This window comes from Gavialis gangeticus, unplaced genomic scaffold, assembly GCF_001723915.1.
Source record: "Gavialis gangeticus isolate Ggan-Ray unplaced genomic scaffold, GavGan_comp1, whole genome shotgun sequence".
Classification (NCBI taxonomy): Eukaryota; Metazoa; Chordata; order Crocodylia; family Gavialidae; genus Gavialis; species Gavialis gangeticus.
In genome coordinates, this window is record NW_017729022.1 from 174,932,803 (window position 1) to 174,954,657 (window position 21,855).

Consider the following 21,855-nt stretch of genomic DNA (forward strand, 5'->3'; position numbering starts at 1 on the left):
ACTAGAGCCTCCTGAGGGCTGACAAGGTAAAACGGTCACAGACTCCTCGAAGACAGTTTTAGGCCGGACATAATGAAAAACTTCTTTACTGTCTGAGCCCCCAAGGCCTGGAATAGACTTCCACCAGAGGTGGTGCAAGCACCTACTCTGGACTCTTTTAAAAAACATTTGGATATCTGTCTTGCTGGGATCCTTTGACCCTAGCTGACTTCCTACCCCTTGGGCAGGGGGCTGGACTCAATGATCTTCTGAGGTCCCTTCCAGCCCTAATGTCTATGAAATCTGTGAAGGTCCCTTTATCTCTTTCCAGCAATATAAATGGCCTTGACAGTGGTATAAACTGCAAATACTTAAGAGGGCTTTACACAGCCAAAGCAAAATAGAGGAAATGAGAGCCCAGCCCATAATCCATATACACATTTGTTCTGCATTGCCTATGCTGTGTGAAAATTCCTTCTTGCGTCTTTCAGATGACTGCCGTATGACCTGGCCTGAAACACACAATTTCACATCTTAGACTGCACAACGCAGAATTTGTACATGTCTCCAGCCTTTTTTTTTAGTCTGAACAGCTCTTTACTCCAGTTTGTGACAGCCTGTAGCTGTGAGCTCCACTGCCTGCCTATGGGTGGAATGAAAAAGTATTTTCTTGTATAGGGCTAAATTTACTCCCTTTTCCTTTCACTGAGTGATCTAGCTTTGTTGTACTACTGGACAGGAAAGGAAGGAACTGATCAGTTTTCCCAGTAACCTTAAACATCTCCTTCAAGTTGCGTTTTCCTTTCCAGGCTCAATAATCTTAACTTCTTGAAATATCACCTGCATATAAATCTTTTCTTTTAGCCATCTTCATGATCAGGAGCTTCAGTTTCTCGCTATCGCATACCATGGTTTTGACAGACAAAATTTCTGAAATTATATTTCAGACTTGTGCACACACACAAGCACACACATGCACAGAGATGCGCTCACAGGAACAGCTGTTTCAGGCAAAATAATCACAACATTCCCCTTCAAAGAAGTATATTTTATTTTTGGTACTCTCCTTAACACTTAAACACCCACCCAAGTAATACCACAATGGCGTTGTTGTCCTAGCAGTGGTGGCTGAGTAGCAGAGTTTCTGCCACCATGCAAGAGAGCACACTTTGAGTCCTGGCTGGGTCAAGTAGGGGTGAGTATGAAGTGACAGGGGGAAGAAAAAAAAAAAGCAAAGCTTGTCGGAGTGGAAGGGGTCACTGTGTTCATGGGAAAGCCCTGGATGTTGATCTTGCTAGCTGCCTTAGTAGTTTGTGTGCTCAATCTTGGTCTAAAAGATTGAGAGTTCAAGGCTGGGTGTGTGCCCAACCTGCCCCCGCCCAGCTCTAGACAGCAACCATGCTTTTAAAGACCTTATGCTTGTCCTGGCTGTTTGGCCAAAGGGTGTGCATGCTGACTCTGGGGCCAAAAAGTTATGAGTTCAAGCCTGCATGTGTGCCCAGACTCCAAGCTGGATCCCCACATCCAGGAATTGTTCCTCTGATCAATATCCCATGGTCCTCATCCACATGGGAATGAATGATGCGGCCAGGAGCAGCCCAGATTGTGTCATGAGAGACTACAAGGCTCTGGGGGCCAAGTTCAGGGTGCAGGTGGTTTTCTCTTCTATTCTCCTAGCGAGCAGATGCAGACAGCGCCATGAGGCATGCATTGGCGAGGTCAACCAGCAGCTTCAGAGCTGGTGTTACCGGGCAGGCCTTGGGTTCTTGGACCATGACCCACATTTCTGCACAGAGGACATGCTCAGATGGGATCGGCTTTATCTCACCCTGAAAGGTAAGCGTGTTTTTTCTTCCAGGCTGGCTGATCTCACACAGCGAGCTTTAAACTAGGTTCACCGGGGGATGGGGATGTAGAGGAACAAGAGGACATTTTGCAGTCAAGCCAGGTGACGCAAGCAGGTAATACCCAGGTAAGTGACCGGGGCCAGGGCAGGCTTAGGCACAAGGGGGTGGGGCACGTACACCCACAGGCAGCCTCAAATGCCTCTACACAAATGCTCGAAGCATGGGGAAGAAGCAGGAGGAACTTGCCCTCCTGCTAGCTAGCAAAAACCCAGAACCTAGTGGGGCTCACAGAGACCTGGTGGGATTCTACCCAAGACTGGGCAGTGAACATTGAGGGTTACAGGCTGTACAGGCAAGACAGAGCAGGGAAAAATGTTGGGGGTGGAGTGCTCTACATCAAAGAGCAATACACATCTTCGATGATCAGGATGGGGTCAGAGGAGGGGCAAACTGAGGCGCTTTGGGTTAGAATGCAAGGGGGTTGTGGGGAAAGGGACTTGATAGTGGACGTCTACTACAGATCGCCTCACCAGGGGGACAAGCTGGACCTGGAATTCTCAGGTCAGCTCACAGAGGCTGTACAGTCAAGGGATATGGTTGTCATAGGTGGCCTAAACTACCCAGACATCTGCTGGGAGGAGCAGTCAGCCAGGTCCAACCGTTCACGTAGGTTCCTAGCCAGGATACAGGACCTCCACCTAACCCAGGAGTCGCATAGTCCCACCAGGGGAAATGCCTTGCTGGACTTGGTCCTTGCCACAGGCGACAACCTGGTGGGCAGTCTGCGGGTACTCAATCACCTGGTTGACAGTAATCATCGCCTGCTGGAATTTACTATTCAGTGCAGGGCGATGAAAACAAGCAGTAAGGCAAAAGTCCTTGACTTCAGGAGGACTGACTTCAGCGAGCTAAGAAGATTAGTAGGAGAGGCATTGGGGTCTTGGAGCTTCAATGAGATGGGAGCCCAAGACGGATGGTTCCTCCTCAAGGAGACAATCCTCCAACCCCAAAGGGAGTCGGTCCCATTGCGCACCAAGGGGGGCAGGAGTGCTCAAAAGCCCCCATGGCTCAGCAAAGGCATCCAGGAATGCCTGAAGGCAAAAAAGGAGGCATACAAGCAGTTGATAACAAGGGGCTATCACCAAGGAAAATTACACCTCCGTTGCTCGTGACTGCAGGAAGGATGTTAGGAAGGCCATGGCAGAGATGGAGCTAGGGCTAGCGGCCAGAATTAGGGATAACAAAAAGTCCTTTTTCAAATACATAAGGGGCAAGAAGAAGGCACCAGGTAACATAGGGCCCCTACAGGACAGGCTTGGCAATCCAGTGATTGCAGCAAATGAAAAAGCTGACCTCTTTAACGAATTCTTTGCCTCCATATGTCTGAACAGGGACCGGGACATCTCCCCCACTAGGATTACGGACGAACCCGGGGGAGGCACCGCCATGCCTAGGGTCAGGGACAACCTAGTTAGGGAACTTTTGGAGGGGCTGGACATATTTAAATCAGCAGGTCCAGATGCTCTTCACCTGAGGTTGCTGAGGGAATTGGCGGGGGTCATAGCAGCACCCGTGGCACAGCTGTATCAGTGCTCGTGGGGCTCTGGCCAGGTACCAGAGTATTGGAAGAGGGCCAATGTGGTCCCCATTTACAAGAAAGGGAGGAACGAGGACCCAGGCAATTATAGACCAGTCAGTCTCACCTCGGTCCTTGGGAAGACCTTTGAGAAAATTATCAAGGAACACATCTGCAAGGGCCCATCAGGGGAGGTAATGCTCAGGGGCAACCAACATGGGTTCACTGAGGGCAGATTCTACCTGACTAACCTGGTTTCCTTTTATGATCAGGTCACGAAGTCCCTGGATGAGGGTGTTGAGGTGGATGTCGTCTTCCTGGACTTTAAGAAGGCCTGCAGACACTGTTTCTCACATTTTCTCAAAAAAACTACAGGACTGTGGCATTGATGCCTATACAGTCAGATGGGTGGCAAACTGGCTAGACGGTCGCACACAGAGAGTGGTGGTGGACAAGTCATTTTTGACCTGGAGGGTTGTGGGCAGTGGAGTCCCCCAGGGCTCAGTTCTGGGGCCTGTACTATTCAACATCTTTATCAGCGATCTGGATGTGGGTGTGGTAAGCACACTGTCCAAATTTGCTGACGACACTAAGATGTGGGGCGAGGTGGGCACACTGGAGGGGAGGGACAGAATCCAGCTAGATCTAGACAGGTTGCAAGGTGGGCCGATGAGAATAGAATGGAATTCAACACAGACAAGTGCAAGGTGCTGCATCTAGGGAGAAGGAACCAGCAACACACCTATAGGCTGGGGAACTCCCCTCTTGTCAACACAGAGGCAAAAAGGGATCTTGGGAGTCATTGCTGACTCCAGGATGAACAGGAGCTGCTGATGCATGGAAGCGGTCAGTAAGGCTAACCGCGCACCTTGTCGTGCATCTACAGGTGCATCACAAGCAGGTCCAGGGAGGTGATCTTTCCCCTCTATGTGGCATTGGTCAGGCCACAGTTGGAGTACTGCATCCAGTTCTGGGCGCCGCACTTCAAGAGGGATGTGGCTAGCATTGAGAGGGTCCAGACGAGGGTCAAGGGGCAGCAGGTCAGGCCCTACGAAGAGAGGCTAAGGGGCCTAAGTCTATTCAGCCTCCACAAGAGACGGCTCAGAAGGGATCTGGTGGCCATTTACAAACTTACCAGGGGAGGCCAGAGGAAATTGGGTGAGACTGTGTTCCCTCCGGGCACCCCCAGGTGTTATTAGGAATAATGGCCACAAATTGTTAGAAAGAAGGTTCAGGCTGGATATCAGAAGGCATTCACGGTTAGGGCTGCCAGGCTCTGGAACAGACTCCCAAGGGAGGTGGTGCTCTCTCCTACCTTGGGGGTCTTCAAGAGGAGGCTGGATAGATATTTGGCTGGGGTGTTATGACCACAGCACTTGTTCCTGCCTGGGGCAGGGGCTCAGACCTGATGATTTGTTTAGGTCCCTTCCAACCCTAAGCACTATGATACAATTCCTCTGAGATTACTTATTTAAACATATAATAATGCAAGTGGAAATAGAGGCTGTAGCTACCCCACTCTTATTCCTGGGCATTGCCAGTAGGTGGCAAAGGGACTTTACGATCTGAGACGAGATCACTGGCCTCTGGCCTACCTTCAGATCCTCTATGTTATGAAAGAGAAATAAAACAGATATAATGTGCTAAGAAAGTTAATGAGATAAAAATAGCACTTGCTTAGTCAGCATATCAGGTGCCCCTGTCTGATTTTACATTGCTCTGTAGCTTGTATGAGTGTATGCCATACCCTGGTGTAAACTGAGCATAAAATGGAAAGGAAAGGATTTACACTCACTACATGCCAGAGTAAATTACTATGCAAAATGCAGAGCAATAGAGAACTAAGTCCCCTCAGCCATGGTGTACTGCCTCTACTGAGTTATGCAGTTAAATGGCTTTATAGTCAGCCATGCACATCTCTATCACAAGCTGGACTCTTGACAGCCCTCTGCACTGGTTTGCATATCCTTTTTTTAAGTCTGTTGCACTGCTGTGTACCCCTACAATTAATGTTATGGACAATAAAATGTACTATATCGCTGCAACCACACTATAACCTCTCCAACAACTTAAGACATATTGTAGAGTTTTCTTCACATTTCCTTTATCTTTCTTTCCCACCATGTATATTTCCCCTTTCCCTTTTCCACTCCTTCCTCCCATATACGCTCTAGAAGTACACCATTTACCCTCAGGAGTATAAGCACCCCATCTTGAATAACTCTTCAAAACTGTCAGCTGATGCCTGCTGATGTGCCTTCATTTCTCAACCCATGATCCAAGGTGGAGTTTGCAAACTCTAGTAGTTAGAAATCCTTTTGTGACTTGTCACCATCTCTCATGTGAAATCACAGAGAGGGAATAAACATGGAGAATGTAAGACTTCATGTTAATTTTTCTAACTACTATCAAAGGCCCAGAAATGAATACTGAAAGAACACAATAGCTTAGGAAAAGCACTAAACAAAAGATGCACTATCCAAACCCAGGCATTGCATCTGCTTGGCAGCGTCATGGTCACTAGATTTGAAAGTAATTATCTTCCACTTAAATAGTAAGTGATGAAAGTTCAACAAAGCTCCAGGAGCATGGGAGACTTTCAAATCTCCTACCACAATGAAAAAATTGCCACTTGCCCTACAGAGGCATTTCATTTTTTCTCAAGTTAATGGGAAAGGCTGAATTAAGTTCTGAATCAAGCTTCTCATAAAGCAAGAGCTTCTCATAAAGCGAGCACCTCTCACGGTGCCACAGAATGTCAATAAATGAGGAACAGGCTCAGACAGACTCAACAAGGATTTTAATAACATGTGTTGATGGCATCACATTTGCAGGGACAGTTTTAAAGATAAGAGCCCAGCGAGCAAAGGAATAGAGGAACGAATGGTAAAGATGAGCAGATTGGTCGGGAGCTGGCCTGGGCTAAGGGAAATCAGAACAAAGCTGCAAAGAGGCAGACTAGCTGGTGCACATGGGAAGCAGCTGACTTCTCTTCCAAAGCTGGACTGGGAAGGCACATCTTTTTGGCAGGGTCAGCCTAATTTGGAACGATGTTCTCAGCACCCTACTTTGACTAGCCAGGCTGTGAGCATCCTCACTGCAGACCCACCTTATTGTTCCCCTCCCTGGTTCTGCGCTTGCTCACACATGCTTGAGGGAGCACTGGTTCATTGTTTTTTATGCTGAGACACTGCATCATTCCTTCCCAATCAGCTGTATCAGATGCAGAAGAGTTTTCTGTCCCTTAGGGGGGAACTAAGGGAAGGCAGTGACTAGAGGAATACCTGTGCTCAAGTGACATAACCTACATCCTAACTGTAAGGCGGGCAGATTCCAGTCCAAGTTAAAGAGCCCAGGGTTCAATGAACACCCCCAAACCTCTAGCCAGACAGCCTGTGGTAAAAGCACCTCCAAACCCAAGTAAAAGATTTCTGCATGGATGGAAAGGTAGGGGGAAGTTGGGCTAAAACCCTCTGGTTTGCAGGATTTTCCTACTGACTCAGGAGTGGGCTAGCAGCCTCCAGATTGGTAGCACAACCTGCATCAGAACCACTGATAGGAATGATCCTGCCTCAGGCAGGGGGCTGGATTAGATGACTTCTTGAGGTCCCTTCCAGCCCTACTGCTCTATGATTTACAAAGTCAAAAACACACATACTGATAAGCTGAGGGGAATGAGGTGAAATCACAAAGCCTTGCTCACAAGAGACAGGCCAGTTTTTCACAGTTAGAGGTGCCCCTGAATTTGCATAGGCTGAGCTGGTGCAGACAAACCTCAGACGAGTGTATGCTGAAGCTGGAATACACATGCGTGGGTGGCCATTTATGCAACTAACCGCCACACATGCAAAAGCCGGGATTTGTGTGCAGACCTCTGCCGCCTGTAGGCAGAGACTAGGGGTGTTCATACAGTTAGCTTTGAAGAGTGGTTTCCCTGTGAGCATGGAGTATCCAGGGTCCCTTGTTTGCATTTATTTTAACAATCTGCTATCAGGCATCCTTAAAGCAGTTTTAAAATCCCACCATCTTAGACTCTGTTGCTCTCCCTCCCCTCCCCCACACACAGTTTTTCCACTGCCTCCAGCTGAATTTCTTCTCCCACTTCCTCCCTTTCTGCCCCTGAATTAGGTTTTGCTTTCACTCCCATGTCCTTCCCCTCATTTCCCCCACCCCCAGTTTGCCCTTCAAAGCTGTTCCTTCCTCCTTCACTCCCTTTGCTTGCATTCCCCTTGCTCCCCCCACCTGCTGCCTGCCCACACCCAACACTCGCACACTAGCACAAAAGCACCACACATACATACATATATACACCCACGCACTCACTAGGCCCAACCACACACATGTGCATTGACTGAGCTCGCCTGCCTGTTCTCGCATACGACCCACGGCACCAACTCACTTCCCCTCCCGCCCCAACTACTCACCTAAGCACCACCAACTCACTCACGTACACCCCCCACAAACCTATACGTCAGCTCCCTCACTGCTCTGCACAGCAGTACGCCCACCTGCTGCTCTCAGTCATCCACCCACTTACTCATTGTCCTCATAGCCACTAACCTGATTAGTCACTGCCCTCCATAGCCGGATATTCTCTCTCTCTCTCTCACCCCCCACCCCAATCCCTTCCTCCCCGCCATGTATCTTCCCATCCCTGGAGTTTCAGGGAGAACATGTTAAGGATTCTCTACAGAACTTCCACAACAGAGATGTTCTAGCCTCTCGAAAGGGAGGAGCTGCAGCCAGGAGTCATAGGACTCTCAACATAAATAAGTAAATTCCAAAATGGCTTAACAGGTCACCCTGGCTAAGTACAGACAGTCAAAAAGCCCAAGGCTAAATAAATTCAATCTTTGCAGGTTAGTTTAAGCTGTGTAAGTTGAACCAATAAGCAAGTGAACAGACATTCACTTTTGATTCTGGAAATGCAGCCACATGCCTGCAGTGGCCCAGGCCAGAACCAGAGAGCACTAAAGCACACACTCCTGCTCAGCTGGAGCAGACAGTTTGGACCAAGGCTAGCCCACCCATCCTGTGAGGCAGCTTTGTGGAGGAGGTACAAAGCATCCTGGGATGCTGGGGGACTGAGAGTTAACTTGCACCTAGAGGGGATCTGGGACAGAAGTTCAATAAACAAATTTAACCCAAATCAGTTCAGTCTGATACTTAACTGTACATCCAGTACAGGTTTATCTTACATCCATCCAGGTTTATCTTAAACCGGTTTGGGTCATTTTGAATGTGGTTTATGTGCACTGGACTTCAGCTGTGTTACATATTTGAACCAGTTTCTGATCACTTATACCAGTGTATGTGTAATTTCTGTCTCTAGCCCCTGTTACTTTCCTCTTCTTCCTGCCACCCCCAAGGATTCCTCTTGCACCTGCTCTGCCCCTGCCCCTGCCCCTCCCACTTGCCCCTTCTAGTGGACTTCTTTTCCATCTAGCATTGATACATCTCCTCCCAGATCTGCTTCATTTCTCCCACTGCAGGTTTCCCCATCCTCCCCTGACTCCCTATGTAGTGCCACAACCAACAAGTTAGAGGCCTATTAGCATTTACTACCCATGTCACCTATTAAAAATCTCTTGTATTTCTACTATCTCCAGGTACTGTGGAGAGTTATATAAATGTGCCATATTCAGCTGCAATCAGGTTTATGGTCTGGGGCCAATAGACAATCATCATGCAGGGCCCATTGTAATGCTATACTGTGAACTGAGGAAAACTCAAAGGTTTAGGCACTATGTCATTCTTCTTAGTAACTCAGCACAGAAGTAGCTTTAATGTGTAATGTGGGATGTGTCTCAACATCCTTTTTTCAATGCAGGGCATCCCCTAATGCTTAATACTGTGGGATCATCACATGTTGGTCTGTGCTGAAAAAAATATTAGAATGATTTGGGGCACGGCAGAATTATCTCCTCATGATACACTTCACAGTAGTTTGGGCTTACATCAAAGTTAATATAGATTCTGCTTCCATTGACATCAATGGGGACTTCTAACATGATTTTAAGTTACAGTGGTACTGAGCAGTGCTAGTTTCATACGACACTATCCTCATATTATGTCATAATAATACTGAGACAAAGCCAGAGTCTTTTGGGCAAAAAGGGGCAACAACAGCTGGTCAAATTTTTTCCACTAAAACTTCTTTTGGACAGAAAATCAGGTTTACAGCTATTTCATTTTTTGTGTAAAGTGCCTATTTTCCACAGAAAAGGCTGGGGAGGGGGCTGGGAGGAGCAGGGGGGACACATCTAAAAAGCAATATGCTTTTAGTTTCATGATGCCCTTTGGAAGCTCTATCTGCTGTCTTCATTCCCTATACTATACTTTCCTCACAAGACAGAAGACCATACTGCATCATGACACCAGGAGATCCCAGTGTCAACCCCCCGCCCCCTGCTGCTAAAAACAACACCAGGGCAGCACACATGGCAGCAGCGTGCGCCATCAAAAACTAGAGTCTGGCTAGCCAGAGCCATGCTCTGCCTGCTGGCTAAGCTACAAGCAGCCAGACTGCCGTTGCTGCTGCCCTGGGAGGCAACCAGAACCCCAGGTAAGGCTGCTGGGACAGGTACTGGCCCCAGCCTCCCCTACCCCACCCAGGTCTATTTGCCACGAGCCAGAGGGCATGTGCAGGGGAACACCTGGGGACAAGTAGCAATGGCACAAATATGTGCCACTGTTATTTGTCCTGAGGGAAACGCAGACCCCTGCATGTGCACGCTCGTGGGGACATGCCCTTAGGGTCCAGCAAAATCAGCTTCAATATTCCTATCTTCATTATATAAATTGGCATGGGAAGTGCTGCAAATTACCTGAGCTTGGTCTTCTGCAGTGGTGAGTTGCTGTGAGGCCTGATCCAAGGTCTGTAGAAGGCAATGGGAGTTTTTCTAGGGAAGAGCAAATGAGACGACTCCTATTGCCTTCAGTGATATTTGCATCAGGACAAAAGCATATATCATATAAACAGTCCATAAGAAAAGCTGTTTCATTACAGGGGCAGTGGAAGACACAGCCTTCCTTGGAAGTGAAAAGCAACGTCCCATCTCAGAAGAGAAACTACAGAAATTGCAAAATAGCAGGCTGCAGTTTGACAAAATGATCTCAAATAGTTTTTTCATTGACTTGACAATACTGGTTACTCAAACAGCTTCTCAATCTACTTTCTGTTCTACAGGAGAGCTCAGCAGTTGTGTTAAGAAAAAGAGGGAAAAGAACGCTAAATTCTAACTTTGTGCTGGAATGGCCAGAAATAGTTGTGATGAACAGTTTTTCTTTTGTTCTAAAAAAGTAATCTTGAAAGGTGTCAGATTGCCAGCCCTAAAGTCTGAGCTCTTCTCTGTATGCTGACACCCAGGACAGTGTGGCCTGTTGTCCCATCCCTAAACTGAAGTCATACTCTGAGAATAAAAGGAAAGATCAGTCATCATGACCCACTGTGCCCTGAGCCTTTCTGGGGTGCGTCTGTTGAACAGCACTCCAAATGTGTTAGTTGTGGTGGTAGATTTTGTGATATTGACATCTCTCCATTCTTGGATGTGGGAAAATCTGTTCTTTTCAAACGAGCCATCAGTCCTCATTTACCTTATCTGGACCAAACTTTAGAGTCTCTATTCTGTCAAAACATCCACTGAAATCAGTGGGAGATTAGACTACAGAAGGACCTCAGGATTAGGCCCTATAAAGTCAGTCAGCAAATACAAATAGCAATTTAGCCATCTGTATACATGCTCTGAGTCAAAACTTTTTCAGAGGCTAACTTCCAAGGAATTCTTCCATGAGGACAGAACTAATGTCTGGGATCTTGCCTAAATCCTTGAAATGGCTTCTGATTATGTATAAAATAGAAAATTATGTAGTGGGAATTTATATCAGTTAAACGCTGTACAAGAGGTAGCTGGAGGCTGTTCCTTCATTCCCAACAAATAAGAATTAAAGATATTTTAATTCTGTTGTTATTTTTGCCTTCCTTGGCTAATGATATTATCTTTTGCTTTTCAATTTCCAGGATATTCCACAGCTAAGTACATGAAACAGTGATTCTCAGCCAGAGTACCAGAGACCCTGGGATGATACTAGATCCTGGAGATGTGTGAATTGTGTGAAGAGATAAGCAGACAAGTGCACGCTCAGGCTTGTCCCTGCCTGACCAAACCTTACCCCCAACTGCCTAGCCCCTCTGTAAGGAGGTAAAGATTGTAATATATGAATCCATTTTTGAAACTGGGTACCACTCCATTCACAAAAGTTATGGAGGGGTGCCTTGATTCCAGAAAGGTTGAGAAACCACTAGCACAGAGCTTGCAGCATAGGGGTGCACTACATGGAGTCATTTCTTGTTTCCATTGAACCCTGTCGTGAACATCCCACCTTTCCCTCTGTTTTCATACCATTCATCCCTGGTACAAGTTCACTGGTCTCTACAGAGCTACATCGGAGATAAGTTTGACCCAGCATCATTGCAGCATTTCAAAATTAAGTGAAACAATGTTCTGTAATCACAGTTGCTCTCCCCAAATACCTGGGTTCCAATAAACCAGGGGAGCCAGCTAGGGGACCTTGCAGTCTGTATTCCTCTGGATTAGCTACTCTTAGTGGCAGAAAAAAATTGCTAAGACAATAGCACAGACCAAATATCGTAATTAGAGGTTATGTGCGTTTGTTTCATTGAGGTCAACAGAAATTGCACATGCTCTCAGGAGAAGAATTGGCCAAAAAGTACGCCTGGGAGTTTCCCGCACCCTACATGAACACCAGTTTACTGGTATATGTGCAAGACTGTGTGTCTAACTTCTGGCTGTTGGGTACAAAAACTAGTATTTAAGTGTTTGAAGGGATTACCAGGTTTTTTCAGAAGTATTGTAATTTCAGGGCTATTATTCCAAATGGGTAATGCTTGTACAGTCCTTTAAGTTGTTAAGTGCTATCACATTGTTAGTATTTCTTGGGCCAGCGTTTGTTTCCGAGATCCCCTTTCTGTTCAATAAATGCTGACACTTACTAATAACATGCAGTATGTGTTTTATAATGTGTGTTATGATACAGCTGGCTACGCTGTTTAAACTGGCTTGGACTTTCATTCCCAAGTTACTTCATTTCATAGGGTAAATGGAAAATATCACTGATGCAACTCTGCTTTCTGATACTATCCTGTAAACTTGCTTTCCTCAGCTATTTTTGTATCCTAGAAATGTTCTAACACTGTATATTAGGTCTACCGCAGGCAGTGCTAATTTGCCAGTGTGCAGATGATTGCCAAAACACCATCTGATGTAGTATACAGTTCCTCATAATTTCGCTCCTGGTTACACTAGTGCAACTTCCCTGAAGTCAGTATAACAGATGGTGCATAACAGAAGCTGCCCATTGATTTTAAATTAGATACACCCAATGCTGATATCTTTAATTTGGGGATTATTATAATTAAACATTTCCAGTGGCTCTGAAAAGATACTGAAAAAACAAAGAAGAAACAATATCCCTGTCCTTAGCAGGCAGGATGTATGCCCATCAGTTACTAATGAAACACGTAAATGGTACAGTATTTCAATACAAGAAGCCAACCTTAGAGGATTTCAATCTATTTGCCCAGATTAGGTCTGCATCCAACTCATTTAGTACAGGTAGAAAATACAGCCATTGTAATCAGTCCAATGCCTTGGTAGAATTCAATTATAAGGTAGTTAGTTGTAAGGTGTTTAGATAATCCTGCTTCTTTATTTTCAGTATTGTCAAGATATCTGCTAAAGTCAAGACCTCTGCTAAAATCTTGCAATCTGCAATGAAAAAATATATTAGCCAGAAGTCTGCACTGGTTTCCTGTTTTAGGATTAATATAATCAAAGTTTTTTTCCCATCTCCTGGCTGCTGCTGGCATCAAAGGGCTCACAATGCACCTTTATCAGTATAAGGCATGATTTCTCTTTTTAACGTTTTATAGAAGAATCAACTAGAAAATGACATAGGCTTGGGTCTGCAATGTATCAGATGTGAGCTCTCCTGTTACCTCTGTTATCTTTATTTGTGTGTCTATTCTCCATATTTCATCTGGGAGGTACTGTTTTCTAAATTTCAGAGAGCTGTAAATTAAGCTGATCCTGCCTCTAAAGGACTTATACATGAGGTCTGAGCTTTTTTGGCAAGAAGGGAAGATTTGATTCCTTCATGTTAATTACAATCAACAGATTCCACTTAGTAGATGCGCACTCTTTTTTGGCCTCTCAGTCCATTTAGTAGAATTCCTGTGAGAGGAAGAGGCCATTAATTGCAGTATTGCCAGCTCTTGTAATTTTATTGCATGCCTCATTGTGATATTCAGCGTTCTACCTAAAGCCCTGGCTCTTGGAGGCAAGTGACTGGTTAAGTTTCTCACCTAAATACATACGATGCTAGCCTTCCTGGTTGCAGGCAAAGGCTGAAACATAACCAAACTGCAAATTAAAGGTTTTAAGTCTAGAAAATAAATAAAATGAAGCCAAGGTTAAAGAAAAAAAATCCAGGGTCTTTGCAATTTTGGTTTCTGATTCATGTTTCTGAATGGGCATGGGGTTGGCAAATATTTCAGTAGTACAGCTGTTGACAAGGGAGCTTCACAGCTGCCCCTGGGCAGAACCAAGCAGCTTGGAAGACACTGGCCTTGATTCTTGGTTCCACTGGAGCCCTTGGTTCCACCACTGTGGAACCATTGGTGTAAGAAGCCATAAAGCAAGTTGGACAGTTGCATGGGTAACCTCTCCACCACCCCACTTAAGACAGTAGCAAAGACCTGGCAAAATTTTTCTACCGCTCCAATCCCTCCTGCCACAGGCAGAAAGAAAGTGCAGGTCAGTGGGCACAGCCCAAAGAATTGGTGAGCACAGCCCAAACACTGTTTCACTCTACTGTTCTCAGCTGCTGTTTTAAGACTTTTGTCCAAAGCTGTAGCCTACCTACAAGGTATTATGACAGATATAATCTCTCTCTCTCTGATGTTCTATCAGGATGTTCAGAGCTGTTAGATGGTGCCGTGGTAAAAATGTCTCATCCTGTCTACCCTATCACTGTCACATGCTACCACCCTTTAAATTGCCCCACTTTGTAAAAGCAAAGCAGAAAGGACAGCTTTGACTAGAGAGCTCTGTGAAGCTTCATCATCCAGCAAATGTGTGGGATCCTGCACACTCTTTTGTATTTTGTGAAGCATTAGCTTGTTGGCTGCCAGTTTCCTTTTAATGAATCAGTTGAATGAGACTAGTGTGAATGTCTAGAAGAGTGAAAGTCTGCCATTCAGCTGTGTACAAACTCAAGTTGTCTTGAAGATTTCCAGATCAGATTTTGAGGCCCTGTGAGTTTAGGTTATTTTTCTAAATGGGCCTATGTAGTCTACCTTCCGGAGAAGCTGCCAGTTATCTAAAAATCCTGCAGCTCTTATTCATTTGATACCACAGGTTTCACTTTGAATCACAGCAAAGTGTGGTTGACCTCAGATTAAACTATACTCCTTGTTCGTGCCATTAGATTTAAGGATTGGACAGGACTAGAGCTGAGAGAATAAATGACTTTTCTGTTGCCGAAAACAAAAAAGTTGGAGAAAAAACAATTCAGTTTGAAGTGAAACAGACTTTTAAATGTTTTTTGACAAAACAAAGAACAAGAAAAAGTGTTAGGGGCCAGTCCAAATGTTTCATTCAGCTCCCAAACAACAATCTTTTATTTTATTTTCTGATTACTTAACCTTTCCCCATCCTCCCCCAACACATTTTTGACCTTTTTTAAAATTCAGGTCCTTTTTTACGTCAATGAAAAATACCAGTTTGCCACGAAGAGGCAAAAATTAAACAAAATGTTTCATTCAGGCATTTCCAAAATGCAACATTCCCTTTTCAAAATGTCTGCACATTGTTTTGACCTCTTTTAAGTCCCCCATATTATTTCAGCTGAAACTATTTGCCAAATTCCAAGATTTTGTGACCATCTCCAATCCCTCCCCTACCACCCTCACCTCATTTTGCAGCAAAATTTATTATCCAACGGACTAAATGATCCTAGTTCTCACCTGCCCTGTAATGAAAAGTCTGTCTCTTATCAAGAGCTGATTACTAACTATGGGCACAAAACACAGCACTGGTGACTCGGGCTGGGCTGGAGGGGTGCAGACATTGCTTTACTAAGACCACCTTCCTTCTGGGCAGCTCAAAATAGTCATAACCCTTCATTCTCACCTTTGCCCCAACGTGCCCACAGCCACCTCTCCCCTTGGGCTGCACAGGAGGCAGTATATAGCTTCCTACATCAGTTTTATGCAAATGCACTGGGGGAACTCCCCAAAAGCCACTCCATCCCTTTGACACTGCTAGATTATATATAGTTTCTGGGCCCCATACAGGTAAAGCTTAAATTCAAAACCAACTCTCTCAGGGAAACTGGAAATTTTGCCATTAACTTCAATGGAAATATGACTGATGTATAATGAATACAGAGGCTTGATTCTCCTCAGTCTGGCACTCCATGGAATATTTTAGGCCTAGATATGTGAGTGTAGGTGCTAGCGTTCTGACTTGATAGTTTACTCCCACCTTGCACTCACTTTTCAGCATGTGGAAAATTGAGCTCAACAAGTGGTCATCACATCCAGGTTATCTCTAAGTCTCACCAATTCTTTCTACATACCAGCTCTAAGATATACCCTCTCCTGTCTCTGCATTCAGCTAAAAACTCGTGCCCAAGCTCTCATCTCACTTACTGATACATCCTTTTTTTCTGGCCTTAACCAATATAGTCTTACCCTCTAGATATCCATCCGGAAGTCTGTGGCAAAGATCCACCTGCCTCCACCTTTCTGTGCATCTCTCCATCAGTTCTTTCTTCTCTGTTGCATGAAACATAAGCTACATGTCTTCACTTTCAAGTCTCTTCGTGGCTTATCCCCATGCTCCTACATCTCTAATTCAGTACTAAAAGAAGAACTCCTGCCCCCTAGTCAGTTCACGATACCAACCTCCATTGTCTATCTGCTAAATTTTCAAACAAGCCCCTTAGTGGTAGCATCCACATTGCCCCTTACACTTGGGGGGAGGGGCTCTCCACTACCACCTGCAAATTCAGCCCAGTATTCTCCAGTAAACTTCTCAAAATGGCCCTTTTTCAATGACAGGTACAAAAGCTCAGCCACAGCTAGTGCTGAGACCCCAGCCCACCATTCCAATCCAGTCTGTCTCACTGTTTTCTTGTACTCCCCACCTCAGTCTGTCTGTATTCATGTGTTGTTTGGTCTTATTCTTAGATCAAATGCTTTTAGGGATGGGGAACCAGCTTTTCATTCTATGTTTGTACATCACCTAGTATAATGACTGGTGCCCCTAATGCAAATAACTCCATTGATGCAAACAGCCTCCTGGAGCACTGATCCTGCACAGTCTTTGTACAGCATGTGATCGGGGCCTAGAGACATTTCAGATGACAAACACTAGATCTGGAACCAGATTTGTACTGCTTACAAATCTGGGGCCCAATGATCTCTTTTAGTCAAGATTCTCTCAGCCCAGAAACTGACAGGGATGGCAAAGGTGGCTTTATGCTGTGCTTATGTTTCCCATTTCTTCTCATCCCAGCCCCTGGTAGAGGTAAAGAAGCTTCCTGGATACTCTGACTTCCATCCTGGCAGCTGACAACAGCAAGAGCATAGTCTATCTGGCCACATCCTCCCTCCTCCTGGAATGACTGACAGTTGCTTTTCAGGTTGGCACAACATTGTTATCCTGCCTGGCTCCATGCACTTGCTGTAATACCCTCTGCAGAGAGTATTCGCCAGTAACTGGATCCATACTGGCTACTCCTCCTTTCTAGGGTAGATCTATTTTGGTATACATTTTGTTTTTACCAGTTAAGCTTCTCCCACTGAGCATAAGAGGGGTATCCCACAGTGTTAAGCTAACTCTAAAACTGGAAAACATACCTTTTTGCCCATCAAAACAGGGAGTGTCTTGAGCAAGAAGCTAACATTGTTGGATTTACAAACAAGTAGGATTTGCTTCAGATCTGTTAAAAGCCCAGGAGAGAAACCAAGTTTTGCCAAGTGGGAATAGGACAAAATTGATAGGGAATGAAGTTTAATGTATAGGTTCAAGTTCCCAGGAGAAAGTGATGAGTAATCAGGCTGAGGAGACAGTACTTGACAATGTTTCTGCAAAGGCTGGGTTTCACATATACTGTGCAGCCTTGTAGCATACTGCAATAATTCAGGCAGATCCACATTAATTTCTGAAATCTCTTCTATATTTGTTCTCCTTCTCCTTGACACCCAGCCTTCATATTGCCCTCTTACATCAAGGGGAGTTCCTACAGCTAAAGCTAGGAAAAGGCGTTTAGCATTATGGAAATATATCTCAAGAGATAATAATTAACAAGCTTTTTCTGTAGCTGCTTGAACATACTAGCAATTACATTCCCCAATACCTCTAATACAATGACCACATACTTTGCTTTGAATAAATAACCAATCATGATGGTTGGTGATTGCCCTGAGCCATGATATGTGGATCTGTATTTGAGCATCCCTGCAAGGGTAAACAGTGTTTGGTTCTGGATATTTGGTGTGGCCCACCATAAAAATTGGATTTGACAGTCAATTTCAGAGTCATTTCTTATTCATCTACCAACATCCAGGGCCTGACACACCTCTTTCATTCACTGAGGTAAAGCAGGTATAACTCCACACAGTTAACAGGCCTTGAGCCAAGTAGCTACTGTGCGCTTTTCATCACTGTCATGTGTATTGTGCAGTCATTTACACCTGTACAAATGTACTATGTAGTAGCATCTTACACCCACACTGTACTTCTATTAAATGACTTCCAAAGGTCCATAACAATGGTGAATCAGTTTCAATAACCTGAAGACTGTTTGAAACTTGAGGGCTTATTCTAATTATATCTAAATATTCCCCTAACTCAACATTTTTAATCCGTTATGTAGTCCCCAATGAAGATTTAGCTGTAATTTCTTACTTAAGTTCTATGCCAACCTGCTACTGGATTTTCCATTTGATTATTAAAAGATTAAGGTGTTTGCCTCATCATCACATATCTGTTCCTCTGGGTTTCCTCTAAGTAGAGTCTGGTCAGATCAGAGAAGATAAAAAAAAAAACAAGATACAATCCTGATTCAGGATTTGTCCTTATTATTGTTTAAAATTATTACTTTGGATATGTAAACTTCGCTGACTCTTTAAATCTGGAATTTATTAAAGAAAGCATTAGGAATTACAACTTGTCATGAGACTGTACAGCCCTGATTCAGCTACAGCTGTGGAAGAATACATAACAGGAGATCCTGCAGAATTATACAGTTTCAGACTTAGGTCATCAATTGCCATAGAGAATATAAAAACAAATGTAGCTGAGCCTGGAAAGAATGTTGCTAAAATTGGAAAAACATTTAATGTGAGTAGCCAAGGGGTGCAATAACTTTGCCTTAAATTTAACAAAAACCCACCAGCATAAAACATACCACAAGAGATTGCAGACTTGATTTCTGGTCTGTAGATCACAAGAAAGGCAAGCCTGTCTCTTTTTCTGCACCTATCACTGCAAGTCTGAATGCTCCCTACTGTGTGTTAAAAATAAACTGTTAGTAATAGAAACTACACTATATTTCCCTCATATGGTTCTACATGGGCACACTAGCAAAGCCCCCTCTCACCCAGTCCCTCTCACAATAACCCCTCTATGCTAGAGTTTGTGGGGTGGGCTTTTTAAGATGCCTGTGCTGTTCTTTGTTTCTGCTCAAGAAATTCTCCCCTAGCTACTTAAAGGGTTTTATGGCCCCCAGCGCACCGCTTCAGTGGCATGTAGGCTCTCCCAGGACAGGAGGAATCCCTTCATGGTGCTGTAGACTTTTCCCTATTTAAGTACAGGCACTCTCTGCCATAGCATCTGGCTGCCTATTTCATGGAAATAATCTGAAGACATTTGGATTGATGCTATAATACTTATTTTTGTGTATTTGAAGCATACATCATACGGCAAAATCCTTGGGAAGGCAATCAGTGTTTGACAGGCCACTGCTAGGGTTGGTTCTGTTTGTACCCATTTAAGTGTGGGAGGGGGAAGCAAGAACATTCAACAAGACATGAATAAAAAAGGGGGTAAAAGGGAGAAAGCACACTGAAATGTGAATTCCAAGAGGCCACTCTGCAGGTCTCTTTGCTTACAGACTTCTACTTCCTGGTGGGTCTGAATACAGCATTTGTAGGTTCTCAAAACATATGTGGCACCTTCATTCTCCCCGATGTTACTCCAGTTTCATGTTGGGATTCACATCAGCATGCAACTGGGGTAAGGACTCAAGATAATAAAGCTGATAGGACCAGACTGTCAACTGGAGTACATAAGAACAACAAAAATGGAATCCACGAAGCCACAGGCCACAGTAAATGAGAACAGTTCTATGGGGAGGAAATCAGCTACTTTAGTTCTCTTGTATCTTGATGCCTGTGAATTGCCCAAGCAAGAGCAAAAGAACCGGAAGGAAAGTTCAGGGTTCCAAATCAAATTCTGAAAATGGGCAGAGATGGGGGAGCTGTGTACCTGTAACTCTAGCTGAAGTCCAAAAGTGAAGCCTTGTACAAAAATTCCACTGAATTCAGTGGAGTCAGGGTTTCACCCAACAGGAGCTCTAGGTACTCAGCATCTCTGAAAATCAGGTCCTAAGTGTATATTGCAGAGACTCATCTAATGCCAGAGACTGCACATGTTCTGGGGAGATGAGGGCTGCCTTCCCATGACTTAAGTACCCCAATACTACTGAATGTTAATGCAGTTCCTATTGCATAGTGCTAATCAGATAATACTGTACCATTTATAAGAATCTGAAGTGCAAGCACTAAGAAACATTTGTGTTTCACATCCTAGTTCTCCTTGAGAACTAATCCCTATGTTTTTATAAGCAACAAATCTTAGATCTGAAAGGAACAATTGAGTTCTTTTGTGTAGGGTGTCTCTTTTTCCCTTCTCATTAATAAATTATTATTTTTTTTTACTATAAAAGCACTTCTTTCATAACTAAGATGCATGATGCTGTTGATAATAACATTGTCGTAGGAGGAAGAATGTTAGCTGGAGTCTTAACTGCACTCAGCTGCTTCAGATTTTGATTCTACACATCTTCAAAAAGCTACTGCAACATAGAACAGTTGCACTGGTGCTCACCCATAAAAACAATTTGCACTTCTTTATTAATTTTCCTATTAGAATCTCAAAAAGTTTGACAAACATGCATTACCTAAAATGTCACAGATGCTCTGTGTTCTAGGTAGACAGTATTTCATAGTACTGTCAAATGAGAAACCTAAGCACAGTGAAGTTAATTTTCCATTTTCAAAAGGAACCACTGATTTGGTCCGCATCCCTTTACACATACTCACTTTGAAACCCAGAGACTGATTTTCAGTTTCTGGTCAGACATGGGAAGCTAAGAAGAATTGCTGGGTGCTCAGCCCTGCTGAAAATTAGGAGACTTACTTGGCTACTATGTATGGATACAGAAACCTAATCATAGGTATGCGTTTTTGAAAGACTGGGTTATTGTACAGGTTTCCCCCGCTTTATGCTGGTTCTGTATGTGCTAGTTCACTCTTATGCAATGACCCTTTTTATATCAAAAATTCATTATATGTGAGGTAAATTCACTCTTATGTGATTTGTGTAGTGGAAACCCGCAGTCAGCTGCTTTGTGCAGTACATTGTGAGAGTGATGAGCACCAAAATATAGTCTCCTGTATGGATCTGTGCTCCTTGCTCATTGTCTGCGACACGTTTCTGTAGTTGCCATCCCCATTATGATAGTGTCCTGTGCTTGCGTGTACTGTCTGCTGTTGGTGAGTACCAAAATTGTCTTGTAAAAGTGGTAGAAATAGGTCTGGAAGTCCGTACAGTTGAGGTCTTGGAACATATCCCTATCTGTTACATTGTAAACTGGGTTCCCTTTATGTGAATTTAAGTTGCGCGCTGTTTTCCAGGAATGCATGTACAGCATAAAGTGAGGGAAACCTGTATTCCTTAACTACTTATAGCCACTGCGTAAGCTGTGGCTGGGACAAAGGCAAAGCCTGTATATCATTTTGTTGACATGAGCTAAAAATTACCTAAGTCCCATTTTCAAAAATGACCAAGGCACTTGGGAACCTAAACGGCACTGAAAAAAAAAAATCACTAGCACTTAGGTTCTTAAATACTTCAACCACTTTTGAAAATGGGACTCAAGTTCCTCAGCCGTTTGCCCCTTTCAGAGATTTAACCACATTTCATTTTTTTGCCATGCCTGTTATATACTAACACATGTTCCTTAGGAAATTGGCTAAGCTTTTGCTGATTAAAGCAAATTAAAATAACTGTATCAGTTTCACCTATTAGTACACACAAAAGTGAGCTCTAATAATTGTACAGTACTAATCTTAGCAGAAGT

General features: G+C 44.2%; 1 protein-coding gene across 1 annotated transcript in view; it reads right to left on the reverse strand.

Annotated features, from left to right (window-relative positions):
• Positions 1-13,059, reverse strand: part of ITPKB (inositol-trisphosphate 3-kinase B) — a gene marked incomplete at its 5' end in the record, with an annotated part of 98,743 nt that extends 85,684 nt beyond the window's left edge. The window contains 2 exons of the mRNA XM_019515914.1: positions 10,230-10,304; positions 12,979-13,059. Of these exons, the coding sequence (XP_019371459.1) occupies positions 10,230-10,304; positions 12,979-13,059 (156 nt within the window). The remainder of the gene's footprint in view (positions 1-10,229; positions 10,305-12,978) is intronic.
• Positions 13,060-21,855: the final 8,796 nt, after the last annotated feature.